This window comes from Sinocyclocheilus anshuiensis, unplaced genomic scaffold (genome assembly GCF_001515605.1).
Source record: "Sinocyclocheilus anshuiensis isolate Anshui unplaced genomic scaffold, SAMN03320099.WGS_v1.1 scaffold2166, whole genome shotgun sequence".
NCBI classification, from domain to species: Eukaryota; Metazoa; Chordata; class Actinopteri; order Cypriniformes; family Cyprinidae; genus Sinocyclocheilus; species Sinocyclocheilus anshuiensis.
Window position 1 is genome coordinate 393,973 of NW_015557079.1, and position 20,915 is coordinate 414,887.

At 37.3% G+C, this 20,915-nt stretch overlaps 1 protein-coding gene across 3 annotated transcripts in view; it reads left to right on the forward strand.

The window, feature by feature from the left end:
- pkn1a (protein kinase N1a) overlaps positions 1-20,915 on the forward strand; it is a 38,090-nt gene that overhangs the window by 4,862 nt on the left and 12,313 nt on the right. Inside the window, exons 1-3 of one of the 3 annotated variants that reach the window (XM_016471535.1) lie at positions 12,906-13,165; positions 19,533-19,833; positions 20,088-20,236. In XM_016471535.1, coding sequence (XP_016327021.1) covers positions 13,073-13,165; positions 19,533-19,833; positions 20,088-20,236 — 543 coding nt within the window. In that variant the 5' untranslated portion in view covers positions 12,906-13,072. Of the gene's footprint in view, positions 1-12,905; positions 13,166-17,842; positions 17,943-19,532; positions 19,834-20,087; positions 20,237-20,915 lie in introns of those variants that run through there. The other 2 variants (XM_016471536.1, XM_016471538.1) reach the window with 2 other exon arrangements.

Below are 20,915 nucleotides of genomic sequence, written 5' to 3' on the forward strand. Positions count from 1 at the left end.
AACACAATCAAGCCTAGAAAAAGACCAGTGAACCACCCCTTTAAAGGTTTTGTTCACCCAAAAATGAAAATTCTGCCATTAATTACACCCTCATATCGTTCCAAACCTGTAAGACCTTCATCTTAATCTCAATATCTTAATTTGTGTTCCGAAGATGAATGAAGGTCTTACGGGTTTGGAACGACATGAGTTTCTGTCGTGGTAGTCCCTTGATGATATCATACAGGCAGGAGTACTGTTGCCACAGCTCCACGAACCTTTCCTCCATCTCATAATTCCACCTAGCAGCACCATCATCTCTCTTTTGTTTTGCCATGTTTGAAACCTGTGTATGAAAGAGCTTCTGTGCTGCTATTGGTCAACGTGACCAATGTGACAGAACTCGTCGTGGACGACGGAAAAAAAATTAAACATGCTAGTCTTTCTGTCGTGATGTCGTGAAGCATCGCAGACGCGGAATCGGTTGTCGTCCACTATGACACACTACACGTGCTGAAACGATGGAATCCTGCGTCCCGACGCCCATTGTTTACGAATCCCCAGGACACCCTACGTCAAGCAAATCGTGGCAAAATTGGCCTAAAATCATGTAGTCTGAACCGGGCATAAAGGGAGCACACCTTACGATATAAGATGTTTGTCAATGATTTTAAACTGCTTATTTTAAACTGTTGCCATGGGTTGATTTTCCCCAGTGGGTTAAAGGTTTTAAATATTACATAAATTACATTTGACCATGGGCGTCGCTAGGCCATTTTTAGGTGTGCTATAGCCCCCCTAAAATGACTACTCAGCCCCCCCCAAAATTTTGCGATTAGCTCCATAAAATGAACACGAACACGTGATCGCCTCAGTCCCATTTAATTTCATATGAAAACGGCGGCAGACTTCGATCGGCTCCTCCCCGTCTTTCAGTGCGTTCTTTTTCAATCAGCAGAACGCGGCGGCGCAGAGCGAGAAACAGAGGACAAGGTGTGTGTTTAACGATAGATTGTTATAATATCTGCATCTGTGCAGTTCTGTTCTTTGTCATAAATACAGTTTACAAAATATCAATCGGTTCCCCATCTACTGTAGCCTAAGTTTTCGCTGCGTTCACCCCTCATCACACCACAGCTGTTTCCTCCAGTGAAAATGAAGCACATATGAACGCATAGGCCCTACTTTATAAAACGATCATGTTGCCATTTTCATTTGAAAATGTAATATTTAATATAAAACATATTACAGTGCATGTGGCATACAGTCATTCACAGAACTGATTAAAGACAGTGACAGACAGCACTCAGTCAATTCACTCATTTTAACTAAATAGAGTGATTGACAGAGATACAGTAGAAACATTATGTGTGGTTTTGTATTAAATATTGTTTTGTTAAAAGGTTTGCATACTTGAGCTAAGGATAGAGGGTTGTACTAGAAATGCAAATAGTAAAATTTTGTGTGTGTACAGTAAACGTGTGTGTGTGTGTGTGTGTGTGTGTGTGAGAGAGAGATACCCTGTACATGGACTGTTTTAACGATGTTCTTACAACGTTTCTGAACTTGACCATGGTAGTACCCTAGCTGTCATCAAAAATATCATAAGTTGTGTTCTGAAGATGAACGAAGGTCTAACGGGTTTGGAACAACATGAGGGTGAGTAATTAATGATATAATTTTCATTTTTGGGTGAAAATTTCCTTTAATTGTTCTTCATGGAACCATCAATGCCAATATAGAACCTTTAATTCTTAAGGGTGGTAAGAAAGGCTTCTTTTTTTGTTGGTTCTAATTTTTAGTATAGTTAATTTGGAGAGCGTACTTGTCAGTATCTTGTCTGCTTTTCTGCTGGCCAGAAAAGTTATTGCTGAGCTCTGATTGGCTGTGGTGTGTTTGGCTGATGGTGCAGTTTTGGAGGGGATCAGGAGGGCATGAGACTGATGCTCAGGCATAATGGAGTCCATTGTGTTACCACAGCTCTAGATCGTATTCACCATTGACTTCATGTTGTGCTCTACTGCCACACCCTCACCCTATTTACTGACCCCTGCTAGTGTGTGTGCTGGTGACTCACTGATGTCATGTTTGTGTTGACCTCCTAGGGCAGCTTTAAGTCATTGTTTAAGCCTCGGATTGGGCTAACTTGTATTTACCCAATGGTTTCTTTAAACAACCATCTCCCGATACTGTTGCTGTGGTGTAACATGTATATCAGTGCATCCCTGCACTTCCACTATCTCCAGTGAAGAGAGTACCAGTGTATTCATGTCTTCAAGCTAATCAACAGCTGGTTTAATACTCTGGCGGGAGGCTTAGAAATTCAATCGCTTTCCTCCCCATTTTTTCCCCAAGTGTAAAACAGCTGCATTTTCGCATGCCCTCATGAAGGCAAACTCTGGCTATGTGTTCCATAGCCTTGTTTCCGTTCCAGCTTCTCCCCTCTGTGACATCATCAGTTCTGTTGCCATGATGGGTTCTGCTCATTATCCAGCATTCTGTAGCATTAGAGCAGCTTGCATAACTGTTCCATTACTAAAACTACACTTCCATTATTTCAATGCCTTGGGCTAGTTCTCCATACATTGATCTTGAAGTACTCAATTACTTAGTAAATGCTCTCTTTCTCTTTCCTTCTCTTCATCTAATTGTTCATTGTGGTTTAATTGCTTGATTTGTTATTCCGGAAGAAATGTCACTAATGTGCACTATCAAATTTTGTCCTCTATGTGTGTTTTTAAATTAATGTTTTATCAGTGTGTTAATCTCCAATTTTTATAAAGCACTTAAAAACCATGTTTCCTGGTTCAATGCAGGAATTTCAATTTAACTCGCCCCGTGAAATCATTTGTTTGGAAGCCATCCTGTTAATACATCCCAAAGCGATGAATATTTAATGCTGTGAAAGCTAGCATACTCTGCAGAAAAACACATCCTCCCCTCCCATCCACATGGCCTGTTGCTCTTTGTCTGCGAAAGCATGCAACAGTTAGGGTGTTGTAAACTGATTCGCAGGGTATAGTAGCGGTTGTAATCTCTCTCTCTCTTCCCCCTTCCTCTTTGTGAAACACCAGCTGCTCTGCTTCTCCCCCCCCTTCACTCCAAAATTCCCCTCTCTTATCTGTCTCTCCCTTTATCATACTGGTCAGCTCTCCGTCACTCCCCCGGCTCTCTTAGATTTCCAGGCTCAATTTAGGATTCAGGCACTCTCTTTGGAGATCGGATTGCTCTGAGAGAATAAGCTGAATTTGAGCCTGAATTTAGGGGGTTTTCCCTCTCTTGTGTCCCTGACAAAAGATCAGCATTGTAGTTTACTGAATCATTCTGTTAATGCAGGGAATGATTGTGTGACTCTTGTGTTTTTGTTTATGGTTGGAAGTATGGAGCAAATTAAGTAGTGGTTGATGGATCAGTTTTATGGTTAGGATTTTTCAATTCATTCGTTTGGGTCAGTACTTCAGATTTGTACTTGCCCTTCAAATATTTTCACTAACCTCATCATGATTTTATTTTATTTTACATGGAAAAAATAAATGTACAATTTATTTACAATTTATAGTTATATGTATGAGTACATTTTTTTTGATTTATTCAGTAAACTACTGATGACATTTCTTCCAAATTTTAAATAAAAATGTTGTTAGAGCATGAAATGACAATTGGTCAAAATAACAAAAAAGATGCCATGTTTTTAGATTTAGATTAGTTTTTTATGTTTATATTCATTTTTAGACAGCACAATACCAATGTTTTAACTTTGTTGAAGAATTAAGAAATCAATATTTGGTGAAATAGCCCTGATTTATAATCAAAACAAATGAAAACATTTGTTATTTTGACCAATTGTATATAAAATAAGTATTGAACACGTCACCATTTTTCTCAGTAAATATATTTCTAAAGGTGCTGTTGATGTGAAATTGTCACCAGATATCGGTAACAACCCAAGTAATCCATACATACAAAGAAAACAAAACAAATAGGCCTAAGTTCAGAACTTAAAGGGGTCATATGATGCGATTTCAAGGTTTCCGTTCTCTTTGGAGTGTTACAAGCTGTTCGTGAATAGATAAGATCCCTGCGGAGGACTGCAGTGTGTGCAGTGTGTCCATTTTATGGAGGACAAGGACTGTTTCCTGGGAGAGTAGCCTACAATGCCGGTGTTCAAATGGGTTTTACTGGTTTTGTCTCGTCGCGCCGGGAAAGGGCATCACAATATGGTAAGGGGTGTAACATTTCCATCACACGCTTGAGGAATTCGACCAATCACAACACACTTAAACACATTTCATAACACCAAATACACCAAATAATGTTCTTTTTTAGAAACGTCATATGACTCCTTTAAGTCCTGTGTAATAAAATGGAATGACACAAGGAAAAAGTATTGAACTACTGAAATTTATTTAATACTTTGTACAAAAGCCTTTGTTGTTAATGACAGTTTCAAGACGCCTCCTGTATGGAGAAACTAGTCGCATGCATTTCTCAGGTGTGATTTTGGCCCATTCTTCCACACAAACAGCCTTCAAATCTTGAAGGTTCTGCGGGCCTCTTATATGAACTCTGATCTGTAGTTCTTTCCGTAGATTTTCTATTGGATTCAAGTCAGGTGATTGGCTGGGCCATTCTAGCAGCTTTATTTTATTTTTCTGTAACCAATTGATAGTTTCCTTGGCTGTGTTTGGGATCCATGTCTTGCTGAAATGGCAGCACCTTAAGAAATATATTTACTGAGAAAAATAGTGATGTGTTCAATACTTATTTTACCCGTTGTGTATATATATATATATATATATATATATATTTATTTATAATATAAATCAAACAGAAGGAAATATATTTGTATTAAACAAAAGAAAACTTATTTCTTAGGTATTTTATGTGCAATAATAGCTGAAAATTATACAGCTACAGTGTAACTCTTTGGCAGCTAGGAATTCATGGTTGCTTGCGAGAAACCTTGAAACCTTTTCAACAAAACCTTGTCTATTTTAGACAGCAAGATACCAGTACTTATTTTGAAGAGATATTTAAATGAGAATGAATATTCAGTACATGACAGAAAAGCAAGTCACAACTAGCACATGATCAATTAATGTAAACTGCATTGGCTCAATAGGTCAACTAACCGTTCCATCAGCTGGCCTAAAACTCACCCCGGGTCATCAGGACATCCATTGCTGACCCCTGACTATTTAGCAGATGGCTGATCTAATGCCTACAAATAAAATAATTTAATGATAGCACATTAGACCTGCACAATGAACACTAATCACCGACATTTACACAAACATCTGAAAACAGCAAAATGATCATTATGCATTGACAAAGCTCTTAATAGCTTTTGGAACACTTTATGTAAATATTTGTTTTTATATTATTAGGTGAGGAGGAATTCGTTCCAACTTTAGTCACACCTCAGTTGATAATCATTCACAGTGGAGCATGCAAGAGATTGTATTATTTAACAACAAAGTTACATTTAGGTGGTTGCCATTCCCAGGAGACCTTTTGTAACTGAGTACAGTACAATAGTTCGGTTATGTATTTGTCATTTTCTGTTTCTGCTCCTTATATAAGTAATTTACCTGTCAAGACCATAGATTTTCTTTTTGACTGCAAATTGAGAAGCGACATTTTTGAAAAAGCTTGTTAGTAATGTTATGTGAAGGAAAAGCTTCGCTTCTTTTTCATCTGTCACTTTAGAAAGGAGGATATGCACACGCCTTCCTGTGTTTGTGTACATGACCACGTGCGCACACGTGTGTGTGTGTATATTCGTGTGTGTATTCGAGAAAGAGAAAACTTCTCCAGGTCAGTGTGTTTCAGCCCAGTCTCCTGACTCTGGGTGGGTCTAGTGTTTTACAGGCTATACTTACTTCTACATAATACTGTGTCTGTGTGAGATACACTACTATGTGTACTATGCTCACCACTATGAGCGACTCTTTTAACAATTCCATCATTCATCCCATCTAAGATAACCTTTAAACAAAGGGATAAACCAAAGCCATAAATAATCCACTCCAGGAAGAAATTGACTGATTTCCTCATTCACACATATATGCTGAGTACAGATAATAAGAGAGATTCATTGCAGTACAGTAACGGAGACATATAGGCCTTTGTTCTGCTGATCATATTCATTATTCACCAATAGGATCAGTTGGTTTTGCACAAGGAAGACTTATGCTTTATGCAAATACATAATTAACATTCAGTGCATTTCAAACATGACAGTTTTATTCCTCTTCCTGGTTATTTTTAGACATTTATCAGACATGCATACTGTCAGATAGATTTGATCAGCTCTGGCGTGTGAAATGCACCTTGTTGTCACAAATGTGAGACATTGGGAGTGGTCACAGACAGGTGTTTGCACACTGGTTTCCGGGACAACTGCTGCCATAGCAACCATGATTAGTGATGTCACAGGATTCTGTCTCACAGGAGTGTGGAAGAACAGGAACAAAGCTTTTTAATTAGCTCAGGCCAATAATTAGGGGAAATCTAGTTGTCGTAATAATTCATCAACAGTGGCATTCACATTCATCCAAGATCTTTGGAGTAAAAAAGATAGAAATAAACTTTTAAAGTAGTTCATATGCATCAGTCATTCAAGCATTTGTCTTTTTTTTAAGCGGTTGTACATCTAGAATAAAGGAAATAGAAATCCTTCAAAAACAGGAAACAGCTAAAATATACCTTGTCGTAAGGAAAGTTTCTTTTTAAATAATTCAAAATATGGTTGTGCATACAGCTGCTAATATTTAAATTTTTATAAAATATTTAAATGTTTAAAATAATAATAAATTAATAATATAATAATCTAAATTTACCTAAACATAAAATAAAATATAAAATTTTTGAACCCTTTGTATGCTTCTTTTTTTAAATTCTGGAATATGTTGTTTTAAAAAGAGTTATGTTGGAACATAAATCCTGATGAATAGGACCATGTTTAATCTGCCACCCTCTCAAACATCTGATGATTGCAGTGTGAAATTTGTTGACTGAGCCAAGCCTTGTATCTCCCTGTGATAAAAAGATTTACTCACGCTGTGAAGAAGAAACCGCTTCAGTTCCATCATCATCATCATCATCATCAAGTCAGCCTACAACTTGGCTCGTGATAGGAGGCCAGCCAAGAGAAGCGGTGTGAAGAACTCTGCTCAGAACAGATGATAAGAGACACCTGGTGCAAGTTTTCACCATTTCTGTAAACCTGAACTCCGTTCTAAACCTATATGACCTTTTTTGTCCATGTAATTAAAGTCGGTTTCTTCAAATTGTCTTCAGTGTGTCAAAATGCATACAGGTTTGGAACGACATGAGGGTGAATATTTTTGGGTGAACTATCTCTTAAAAGATACTAGCCACATTTCCATTACCCTTCAAATTGCGCAAATTGAAAATACGCCCAATGAAAACATGTCAATTTCGCAAAAACTCCCATTATTGCAAAAACAGTTTTTGCACTTGCATGAGGTGGTTTTTCAGGTAATTCGAAAAAGGAACATTTTGCAAAACTGCAATGGAAATGGTTTTTTTCGCATGTACAGGTTACCTGGTGTACGTAAAAATCATATGATCATTCTTTAATGTACTATAACCTTAAAAAGATACCAGCCACGCTACAGGACGTTTCAGAAGCGTCCCAGAAGTGGCTCTCCTTGCTGCTTTGCTAAAGATACACGCCTATGTCTCCTCGATTAAAATGAATGGCTAGTGCGGTGGCTGCGATATACATAAACCTACCAACATCCATCGCCATAACTAGGAATAATATGAGAGGAATAATAAATGCCAATTTAGTCGCATAAAATCGGTTAATGGAAACACCATCATTTTGCAACAGTTTTTATCGACATTTATAAAATATCGCAAAAGTTTTGCGCAAATCTGTAATGGAAACCTGACTACTGTTTCCTACAGATTTTATTTTGGTTTTGATTGGGTTTAAAACATGTAAAATGCTAATCTATACTATAGCATATACTAAACTATACCTATACTATTTTTCCAACAGCTATTGGAAATAGTTTTTGGAAAATTTCAATGTATTTTTTTTTTTTCAAATGTTCTTTTTTTATTCTTAATATTTTAATATATGCTAGTGCAGAAAAAAAACTGCTCTCGAATTGCGTACAGCAGAACAGGACCACCTCTCACCCACTGACCCTGGACTGATCTTCCTTCAGATCTTTCCCTTGCAGTTTGAGGAGACCCAATGGGGTCAGGATGCCCTTGATCTGACACCCACTTCCTGGACACTTCAGTTTCTCTCACTTCCTTCATATTATTTTGTAAAATAAAAGCCTCTCAAATGGCAGTCACCGGCAGTCAACTTGTGTATCGACTGCAAGATAATCCGTTTAGGAAGCCATTATCTACATATTTGAAATGATAGTTTAGATACAGTTGTACGAGTATTAAAGAGTGTAATCCACTACGGCACAATGATATCTCAGTCTAAGAGTTTGAGTGAGTACAATAGAGATTTTAAGTGGGCTTTTTCCTGACGATGCCACAATGAAACTATTCATCTGAACTCAGTGTGCACTCGCACACACTATTCATTTCGGCCCATAATGAACACACTGAAAACCCATGGCGAAATGCACAATGACCTCCTAAGGAACTCTTTTCTTCCACATGTGCACACACACACACATATATATATATGCAAAATGTCTGTCAGATAATATTGTTAACAAATGAAAAAGCCATTAGTTTGGGAAATAATCAATCAGACCTTTCACACTATGCTGTCAGAATATGAACTTGCTCCAAAATCTCCATAGGTCTGGATATATCTAGATATAGTCCTGTGTTTGTGGGCATCAGTCTCTATTCATCAATCTGACACTAAACACTAATGCTCACCACACGAGAATGTCAAGAATGCTCCAGATATGTTGGTGTGTGTTTATGTGTATATGTAGTAAAGAGCCCAACCACAAGCTTTGCACAGGAAATGTCTCGTTTACTATTTTTTTAATGTTCCCTTTCTTCCGATTTATTTTTTATTTTTTTGGGGATGTGCCGCTGTAGTCAACTAGTTCTCCTAGATTGTTTTCTCTCTCTTTTTCTTTTTTTTTTCTTGCTCTTTGTTGCATCTTGTGTAAACACCTCTTATAAAAGGGTGTCAGGGTCAGTGAATTCAAAACCTGCCTAATTATACAGGACTTCCTTAAAGTCGTGATGAAACGGATGTAGTGACATCTTTTTTCCGTATTGTGACATACTTCTGAGTATTATGGTAAAAAGGGCGGGACTTGGTTCTGTCCATCAGTTGTTGATTGGATGGAGGCATCTTAATATACCAGCTTGCAGTAGATTGTAAGAAAGGGGTGATTTTAATGATGATAATGCAAAAGTCTAGAATGTCAGCAGTTTTTGATGGAAGAACGGTTTGATTAAAAATCAAAAGGTCAAAAATAAAATAAAATAAATCTTGTTAAGATCAATAACATGCATTTAGAGAATTTGGTGAATTTTCATTTCATGCTGACTTTAAAGTAGACATTTCTTGGTTGTCCTCTCTATTTGTCACAGTCATACCCCTCTCTGTTTCTGTCTCTCTTGCGTATTGATTCTTTATTTCTCTCTCTCTCTAAAGTTCATTGTCATTTTTAATTAGTAAATGTTTTTCAAATGTTCAAGCTACAGATGAAATGAGGGTAAATGAATCCAGAGCTCATGACTGGGCAGAGAGAGAGAGCGAAACAGAAGGAAGGACAGTCATTTGGCCGCAGGGCTTTGACTGAGCTTAGAATTGCTGGCATTCTCACAAGCCACAGCAGCTGAATAGAGCTCCCTCTGTGTGTGTGTGTGTGTGTGTGTGTGTGTGTGTGTGAGTTTGAGTGTGTGTGTGTGTGCGTGAGAGTTTCTCTCTCTCTCTAAAGTTCATTGTCATTTTTAATTAGTAAATGTTTTTCAAATGTTCAAGCTACAGATGAAATGAGGGTAAATGAATCCAGAGCTCATGACTGGGCAGAGAGAGAGAGCGAAACAGAAGGAAGGACAGTCATTTGGCCGCAGGGCTTTGACTGAGCTTAGAATTGCTGGCATTCTCACAAGCCACAGCAGCTGAATAGAGCTCCCTCTGTGTGTGTGTGTGTGTGTGTGTGTGTGTGTGTGTGTGTGTTTGAGTAAGCGTGACCTGACAATGAGCACTGCTCGGTTATAGTTTGGGCTGAACAGTACAAGGACTCATATTAGGGTTGTCTTGGAGACTTTCTTCAAGTGCTGTTCAGAGGTGCACGGTTTTATGCCTGTCCCCCCATTATCATAAATGTTTATTCGTCATGACACTTATGTGCTTTCTTATGACAAAACGTGGTGAAAAAACATCAGCTGACACTGAAAAAGTAGGTTCAGTGTGTACTGGCAGTGACAGCTTTGTTGATTATAAAGCATCAAGCATCTCTCATTAAGATCATGGGTTCAATTCCCAGAGAACACACAAACTGATGCCATGTAAATGGTGTATGGAGTGTAAGTGTAAGTATTTGCATAACAGAGTCCGCAAACAGGATAGGCATGTTTCTATTAATGATCTAGTGTGTGTTTAGTTTTGGGAGCTTGCTTAAGGATTTTAAACAAGTCAGAAATTATGTGTACACACCCTAAACAACCTTCCCGCCTCACACATACTGAGTTCAGGCTATTTTTTGTTGGCTGCATCTTGCCGTTAAATCTTAATTAAACCCAGGGCTTTTAGGCACGCTCTGAAAGTGACGGAATGACATCTGGGACCAGATCTAAAGTGAAACTGAGTGGAATCTGGTTGATAACAGTTAACTCTACATTTCCTGACATTTTACCCCTTGCTAATATCTTTATACCTTTATATCTCTTACTATTTATCTGCCCTTAACAAATTTCTTCTGACTCTGTATGCATCTGCATTCTGTCTTTTACAATGTCTGTTATTATTGCAGCAACAGTCTTCCAAAGTAATGTCAGTGAAGGTCTCTACTGCAAACTGATATCAAACAGACACTTTTAATCTTATTTCGTTTAACAATTCTGTTCAAACAGCAAACGCCCCCTGGTGTTCAAGCATGGCAGTGCAACCTGTATTCAACACCTGGGATTACTTTTCTTAACAAATCTCTACTCTTCTGATACACCAGAGCACATAATTTTACTTAAATGCTTAGTGAATATCAGGAGATGGCAATCAGTGAGTCTTCTTGCTGTGGCAGTCCCATCATACACTGAATTTGGGGGTTGTGGGTAATAATAAGCCCCCAAAATATGCATACTGTATGCTATGATTTACATTTTATGCATGTACAGTGCATTGAAGGTGTACATTCGCCCTGGGAATTGAACCTATGACCGTTATGTTGCTGGCACAGCTCTTGACCCTGTTGCAACAAAGCAATGAATATGAACATCAATCGTGTGTTATGATTTAGGATAGTGGTCGACCGATATATCGCCAAGGCCAATATATCGGCCAATATTTGGCATTTTTCAAATATCGGCATCGGGCGATATGTTTTTCTGTTTGGCCGATGCGTTCTTTTATTTTGACGGCGCTGAGTCTGTCTAATAATCAGATAGAACTGTTGAACAGAGGAATTAAAATGTATACAAAAAACTATTATAACGATTGCTTTTATATTGTTAGTAATAGAAAGGCAAACATTATAATACTTTCTCGTTTGCCGTCAGCATTCAGCAAATATGCATTTATATCATTTAAACAAATCTTTAAATGACTAATGAACATCTAATTTCAAAAACCTTGCAAACTTAGTCAAATCCAGCTGTGAGATCTTATGAAGTGTGCATTTGTATCCTGCACGATACAATTGCTACGGTTACGCCTGTCATTTACACTACTTCGGTGTTTTTGATACTCGAAAACGGAGACTTTCGAAAACGTTGCAGACCCCGTTTTAGTTTGAAAACTCAGGGGTTGCGTTTCAGTGTAAATGGACCGAAACTGAGACTTTTGAAAACGATGACGTGGCTGCCCACATTCGCTCTGTTTATCCTTGATGATTGTGTAAACAATAACATTATGCTCATTGTTGTACCTGCATGAATGGTCATGTGACGTGTTTTTTTTGGTTGTGTAGTGTGGACAGAGAACGTTTCTGAAATGCAGTGAAAATGCAAGTGTAGACGAGGATCGTTATCATTTTAAAATGCTGTTTTAAAACAAAAACGCACTAGTGTAAACAGGGCCTGAGTTTGACACTGCAATGTAGGGTTAACACCACAAAAGCAGTGCTATCCATGCTCCGGAGCAAGGATTTCATATTCCCAAGTAAAAACCGATGCTAACCCCGCTGTTAAACATTCTTGTAAACTGGAGTTTACAAGGACGATAACCCGGGGTTAAGCACTTTGTGAAAAGCCCTAAACATTGTTTACTGGCCTGCATGTGCTGTAAAAGTGACCCTGCATTTATTATCTTCATTCTTTTACCTTTTCATAACCCTTACATGGTTGTTCTCATTTTTTGTTTGTCTTTCTATTTTCCTCTTTTCACGATTCATTTCCCCGTTTTGGAACTCTTCTTACTCATTAGATTCTGGGTATACTGGGTAAAGTGTCGTATGATTATTAAAGTAATAGTTCACATGAAAAAATGCAGAAAATCTGCATAATGCTAAAATTTCAACTTTACTTTTTGATTTCTTCCTGTGTCCTCACGCAGTTACTGTCAGTGACATACTCTTTGTGTTCTTTTTAGATGATGATGGTGACCTTTGTATCGCGTCTCAGTGCAACTGCTTGCATCTGTTTCTCTGTAGACTACACAAAATGCAACAAGCATGACTGGAAAGAGTTTAGATCGACTTGCTTGTTGAAGTGTAGTTGAGGGGTGGAGCTTAGTCACACTTTCTCTCAGTGTCTTAATCTGTCGCCTTGCTTTTTTCTCCTCCTTCCTGCAGCTCACCCCCACACCACTTCCGTTTTTTTCGCCTTTCTTTAGTCGAGGGGGAAGCTGTCTCTGTTGTGAAGTGGTTTTGATAAAGAGGGTCTCGGCGGGAAGAGTGGGAGATTTTATTAGCAGTCTTTATCACGGCCGGGTGGGCAGACGCAGGGAGATAAAGGGTGTGACATGGCTAACGAGGAGGGAAGACATACATCCCTCACAGAGCAGCACAACGACGACAACAACATCACCCATCCAGAGACTTCAGCTACACAAGAGGTAGGCCCACATACAGTGTTTATGTAAAGAATTCTCTAGAATAAAGTTTTAGAATCAACCCTGGAATGCAGATCATTTTAACTGAGTTCATATTCAGTGTACTATAGCTGCAGTAGTGTGAAATGTGTTGTGCAAGAATGCAAATTGTTGTTTAAACAAAATAGTTTGTTTAAAGAAATGTATTGTGGCCATAATCTATTATAAATGTATTATATTGTTACATAGATATCTATTATTTGTATAAAAAAATAAAACATTATTAAATATAAATATAAAACAATTTTTACGTCACTTTAAATCATTTTAAGTAAAAAATTGAAAAGTATCAATGCGGCGATTAGAGACTTTAAATATAGTTTGAAATAGTTTATATAATATTAGATCGCAAAATATTAATACAGTCTGTAATTACAGTGTATTCGATTTTTTTTAAAAGTTGCATTTAAAATTATTTACATTTTTATTTTTTTATATATTGATTCAAAATGTATTGTTACTATATTGTGTTATAAATTATATGATTATAGAATTATATAAATAAATATTATTTGTATTAAAAAATAAATATCGTAAATATCATTTTTTACATGCCAATGTAAATCATTTTAAATAAAAAAGTGTAAAATATATAATAAATGTTAATACCATTTATACCTATAATAAATTGTTTTACTTTATTTTAGAATATATAGTATAGCATTGTAAAATATTAATGAACTTTATGAATATAATGTTTTATAAATAAAAAAAAGTTACGTTTACAAATTATTTACATTTATTTTTTAATGCAGTGCTGCAATACTTTACTTGTCCATTTGTACTTCCTTAAAAAACAGAGCTGTTTTTATCACCACCTTTGGCTTTCCAGGTTTTTCTTGCTCCTGTCTATTTCTCCCTCTTTAGTTTTTCTAAGAGTTAAACTAGTCTTGTGTGGACCAACTTTTGTTTTCTTTGTGGGCCGCGTCCTCCATCCCTCCCCCAACATTTGATATCTTTGCGAGTTGCATCACGTAATTTCCTCTCATCCCCCTCTTCCTCTTCTGACTCTCCCTTGTGCTTTTCTGTCATTGTTTATGCTCTTCCTGTGTCTGACACTCTTCATATCCTGTCTTGCTCTCTCGTAGGTCATTTCTAGTCCTTTGTGAGAGCTGATGCATGTGAGCTGCCCCATCAAACTGGCCTTAGATGTTGTCTCAGTAGAGATCTGATGACTTGCATTCAAGTGGAATGGTCGAAAGGATGCTGTGGTTGTACGCTTAAACCATTGTTGCTGAAACCGTATCACTGTAACCACAGCGATTAGCTCTGATGTTCTGTCCCAGAAAGAGTCCCACAGAAGAGTGTTTAGAGTTGTTATTGCAGTGATCTTGTACTACGGTCAGCTTCTGGGTACCAGGACTTATGTTGGAAATGTGAATTGGTTTTAGTCCAAGTTTGATTGAAGTTTTGATATTTGTTAATGGTGCTCATGGTTGTTTAAATAAACTATGTCCATCTTCAGACACATATCCAGGACACATTTGCACCAGATTCTGGCATAAAAAAACAAACCGATAATGAATTTCCTGATAAATGGGAGATATTAAAATTCTATACTACTTTTTTCTGAATAATAAAAAAAATGTACTAATATTTTAAATCCTATAAGAAGTGTATTTAAGCATCTTAGCAAATTTATTTTGAGATTTGCTAAAGATTACATTTAACAGTATTATTAAATTTAGTGTTTTTTAAATATTATAAATGACTCATGTGTTTTTGTGTAAGGTAAACTTTACTGCAACAGTCTAGTCATTGTGAGCTAGTTTATCTGAAGCTTAATCTCTGCTAGTGTTGAAATGGTGTTTTTGCAATTATCCGCATCAGCCTCGGGCTCTCCGTGTTCATTTGCTTTTATCAGATTGCTGTTTGATCACAGGGTCTGCTAATCTTCAGGGTGTCTGCTGTAAAAAAAAAAAGATGTTTAGAGGATTAAAACTGTATTGGAATTCCAATTTGCATCTGTTGGCTTAATTTGGGCATATGTGACCTGTTTGTGAGTTTCAGTTTCACAATAGCTGAATGCATCAAAGACTTCAGAGCAGCTGCTTTAAGCTCTTTGACTTCAAACTGGCAATTTGGGTAAATTTCCAGTCATAATTAACAAGGTTGATGTCATACAGCATGTGTGATATATTGAGATCACAGAAGGAGATAAGAAACTGAGAGTTAGACATCTGATGCAAACGTCTCAGATAAACAATATATTATGCCCAGCTATACTATAGCAATATAGCTACTACACTTTAGACCCTTTTTGAGTGTGTTTTTTTTTTGTGGACATATGGGGTGGCCCATATGGCAAAAATATCATATTATGATTTTTTACAGGCATGATCATGATCCACAAGCTTATCATGATTCATGTTCATGTTGGTTTTTACTATTACTTTTACTATTTTGCAAGTTACTGAACAATAGAAACTAAGCCTAATTAATATAAGTTAAAAGTCCTTAAAGGTGCTTTATGTAGGAATGACACCGAGTGGTTGAACTAGGTATTGCAGTCCAAATTCAAAATATTGGAGAGGGTTTTTATCACCCAGTCCCTCCTCCTCAGACTTGACGCACACGCAGGTTGCCAGATTGACGACACCAACAACCATCTCTCAAACGCATCTTCAATATTTATTCTGCTTTTATTATACTGTTGTTGATCATAACGTTTTTTGGATGGATGTCAAGGCTTTTTAGGATGGGCAGAAAGTTCTATTTCCCTCTCTGACCCCTTTCGTTTGCCAGCTTCCGTGACTGAAATTAAATTCGCTGTGTTTCCCGCCAACTGGCAACCCGGTGTGCCGAAATACAATTGGCTAAACTGGCAGTGGGCGGGTTTCACAAACCAAAACAGAGACCGACATTCCGGCCCGGAACGCACATTTTCAAAGGAGAATAACTGACTGTAGTATTGTTTTTCAGATAAACAAATATGTTAACTTAGCATGTTTCTTAAATATCTGCAAACATATTATGGTATTTTTGTGCTTTAGTAGAGCCAAAAACTTACATACAGCACCTTTAAGCTTATTGAATACAAGTCAGAACAACAGAAACAAATGACAAGCAATAGAACAAATAAATACAACAGAACAAAGATACAAATGAAATAAACAGTGCTTTATGTTGCAGGTAAGTCTATTTAACAGTAGCATTTTTCAGGTAAGAAATACTGCAGAAACTGAAATAAAGTAATCAAATGTAAAATGCAACACAAAATCTTTTTTTTTTTTAATTAAAGCTACAAAAGTTATTCAGTTATGAGCAGTGAGTGATTTTCTCTTTTTCTTTTGTTGTTTGATTAACATTAAATGATACAGACAGCAGGAGGTTTATTAGGCTGACACATGGATCTAATATACTGACACACGTCCTATTTTCTGTTTATGAACTGATTACATTCACTTAAGACAAAACCGACTGTGTTTATGTAAATACACACCAAGCAGGTGAGAACATTTTGATATTTTTTGTGCGCATCTGATTATTTATGCCTAAAATATACTTCACGTGTCTATGTTCCTCTCTATCTTGGAGCGCGCGCACAGAAAGCCGCCTGTCAGTCATTACCAGATTCGATTCACTTTCATGGCTTTATTGCACTTTTAATAACTCCTTTTAATGTCCAACATATCCCACTCTTCACTTTCCCATTCATCCATGTTTCTTTTTTGCTCTAACATGTTAATAACTTCCTGCCAACTGAAAGCTGTGTGGATATATTTACATACTTACATAATATGACACATTTATAGTGTGTAAAAGGTCACAGTTTCTATGATTTGTTTGTAAAGTAGATTGTGGACGTCTTCAAGATGCCCTCAGATTGCCCACCCATATATCTAATCACAATATGTAATGTTAAATGATATAGGCCTATACCATTCAGAAGTTATCAAGAATTTTTTTTTTTGAGCACTAGCTAAATCAGCATATTAGAATGATTTATGAAGGATCATGTGACACTGAAAACTGGAGTAATGATGCTGAAAATTCAGCTCAGGAATACATTTCACTAATAGCCTATACATTAAAAAAGAGCAGTTATTTTAAATTGTAATAATAATTCACAGTATTACTGTATTTTTGATCAAATAAATGCGGTCTTGGTGAGAATGAGAGACTTCTTTCAAAAACATAAAAAATCTTCCCGACCACAAATTTTTGAACAGTCGTGTACGTTTGCTTATTCTGCCCACCCCCACTACTGAGTTTATCTTGGTATATCGCTATCGCCCTCTCTCACACATGTACTAATGCTTTTCTCCATGTTCCTCTGAATTGTTTATGAAGGTCCTTCCTGCCTTAGTTTCTTAGAGGTCTTCTGTTACACTGAATGAAGGCATATTAGTATTTCAACAGTTTTTATAAACTGATAAATTAACACCACTTGCACATCGTAAGACACAGTAAGTGCTATTGAAACATGGGTGTTATTACTTGACAGTGAAAAGATGCATGTACATGGAAACAATAGCCTAATTCCCCATACTGGTGTCATCTAGTAAAGCCAAGCGTCGCAGAAAACAGGAAGAGAGCATGCAGTGGTTTAACCGGATATCCTGCACAGGGAGGGCGACCCTCGACCACAGATTTCCCTTCCCTCATCTCTTTCTCTCTCTTTTCCTCCGTCTCCCTCTGTCTTTCTGTTTCTATGCTACTGGATATTGGTCTCATTGCCGGAGAGAGGAGAATGTGTTGGTCTGGTGAATGGGATCACTGGGAATATCTGGAAATACAGGTGACATTTTATGATTGACAGGACTGTTGGTTTTCAAAATAATTTCAACAGATGAAAAGGGGCTTTTTTGCCAATTGGGATGTGTTTCCCTTAGGTTGAGTACGGGACAGAGTTGCTACAGCAAATCAGTAGGAGATTATTGTCACCGTAGTGTTCAGTTTCACAAATTATGACTGGTAAATAGTAAAGCAATATTAAAAATTGCGTAATTGTGGAAAAATGTGTTGGCTGGCTGTTCTTGATTGTTTAGTGGGTGTAACTAGTGTGCAAATGCGTGTAACCTGTAAAACATTTGTTTGAGGTTTTATGAAGTGGTTTTAGGGTGTAACTAAATCTCCAGTGTTCTTTTGAAGATTTGGCAAGCGGTTGTGTATTTTTACATAGGATTTTAACTGTCAGTTCTTAGTAAAATATCCATTCTGGTCCTGCTGCATCTGATGTATTTGCTTTTTTTAATATCTCTCATCCCAGCATTGATTTTCTTTTTTTTTTACTGTCAAAGTGAACTTCTTCAGACTGTTTGCATTCATGTGTAATCAATGGCGGTTCCTTTTAAAAAGCCCTTTTGTCTGAGAGTTTATATTATCTCTCTAAATTCGGCAAATTGAAGCATATTTACTTTAAAAAACGTTTTTTTTCTCTATCTCAAAAGCTTCTGGAGTATAATAAAATAACGTTTCTAGACCGACTGATTTCAAATGTTGCAGGTTTTCATTTGTTAAACCAATAATAGCTGATATCTTGCAAACATTTTTGGGCAATTTGTTTCTGGCAGGCAGGGTTATCTTTGGAGCAGTGAATAGTATCCCAACGTGGAAGTCATGACTAGCAGGATGGAAAACAATAGGGAAAATGACCCCAAATGTCTGGAATCCACCGTTAATTTGTAGTTAGTTGGTTTCAGAGCTGTGTAAATCTAATGTGAGTAACTTCCAAGTGGAGTGATGATAGGCACTTTTTAGTTTGTTTGTGGGTACTTGTGTTTTGGGCCATAGATCCGATGTGTATTCTCCACAGTTTCTGAGAGATATTTCGGGATATTCTCACAATTTTTCATGTTATGTTACAGCGAATATGGCTGGTGTATATTGCAAAAGTTTTTCCAATCTGACCTCTACACAATTTCCAGGAGTCAAGTTTTATAGTCAAGGTTTATATCAATCCACCCTGAAATAAAGTTGTTTAAAGGGACATTGTTTAAAGAAATAGGCTAATAGGTAAACAGTATATCCTAGAACACAAATTTGTTTCCAAGTTATGTAGCTGAAATTGCTGCACCTTTGTTTTGGTTGTTTATTTTTCAGATCTCATAGATTTCAGATTTACCCAACAGCATCTAAAAGCAAGAATACTGTACTCGCTGGTCACATGGTCTTTTCCTGTGGGCACATCTTGTCCAGATAAGCCACAATGTGGATGAGACTTTATGCCAGCATTCAAAAGTCTGGCTATGTCAGGCCTAAGATGATAATGAAGTGATCTCAATGGAGTGCATTTAGTGAATTACTAAGATCTCAGGATATCTGAAGCTGAATTTGACTTTGAGACTGGGAGTGCTTCATCTTTAAACTTCATCTTTCTGTTTTGCAGAGTGATCCCGGTGGGTTGTCAGTACTAGAGCAGCTAGGCTTGGACCACAGCTCCGATTTCTCTGACTCAAGTGTTCAGCAGCGGCTGGATGAACAGCGAGAGCGAATCCGTAGGGAAATCCGGAAGGAGCTGAAGATCAAAGAGGGAGCAGAGAATCTCCGCAGAGCCACTACCGATAAACGAAATGCTCAGCAGGTGGAGAGTCAGTTGAGGAGCTCCAATCGACGTCTGGACTCGCTCCACACTGAGCTACAAGAGCTGGATGCTCATATCGTCGTCAAAGGGACGGATGATTCACGTGGTGAGTGGATACTGACTGCTGTGTATGAGTGATGATGACAGTGATATCATGAAAGAAAAATAACTCATGTTTTGATTTCGAGTGGATGCACATACATAATTCGAATACTCATAAATATTTAAATCCAACAAAAACACATATGTTTAAAGACATAAATTATAGATACCTGAAATATTATTAATTATTTTTTTCATATCAAAAACCCTGATTTTCCCGTTCTTAAATACCTTGGCTTTTTTACTTCTTTTGCCTAGATGATGCTCCTCAGTCTCCGGGAGCAGAGAGCAGGTCTTCGGCGCATAAGGAGAGAATCGCTGCCCTGGAAAGGCAGTTAAACATCGAACTCAAAGTCAAACAGGGGGCCGAAAATATGATCCCCATCTATGCCAACGGCGCCGCTAAGGTATACACGTGCACACACACAGGCTGTGCTCCAAAACTTGTGATCGGGGTTGGACTAAAAGAAGTCTTTTATGTTCAAGGTTCCATTTATTTGATGAAAAATACAGTAAAAATAATACTATTGTGTTTCTTATTATTATCAATGTTGAAAACAGTTGTGCTGCTTAATTTTTTTGTGGAAACCTTAATATTTTTATTAGGGATGCACCGATACCACTTTTTCCAGTACTCACCCGAAGCCGTTAGTATGACAATATTTACACACCTGTAGTCTCCTGGGCATGCTGTCACCCAGCTTCATGCAAACCTGAACTTCATTTTTTTCCCCAGAATCGGTCTGAATAATTTTTGGTCCCAATTTTGTATCAGTTTTACTGGTAGTCCACTGTGTGAAGAATTTTGGGGTATAATTTGTCACAGTTTACTTTATTTTGCTATCCTCACTTACATAAATGAAATGAATAGTGTCCTGCACCCACTAGTAAAAAAATATCAAAAATTATATCTGGTCTCTGTATAATTTTTGGTTTGACTGTATATCCTTCGGTTATTTTCACACTTAATTATGCCCATTAAAATGTATTTGTTACTTTCACTGTTCATTTGCTCTATGGTACATCATCTTTAATTTAATAGCATTGGAGCTGCTCCATTGCAGCGGCTTAGTACTGTAATCACAC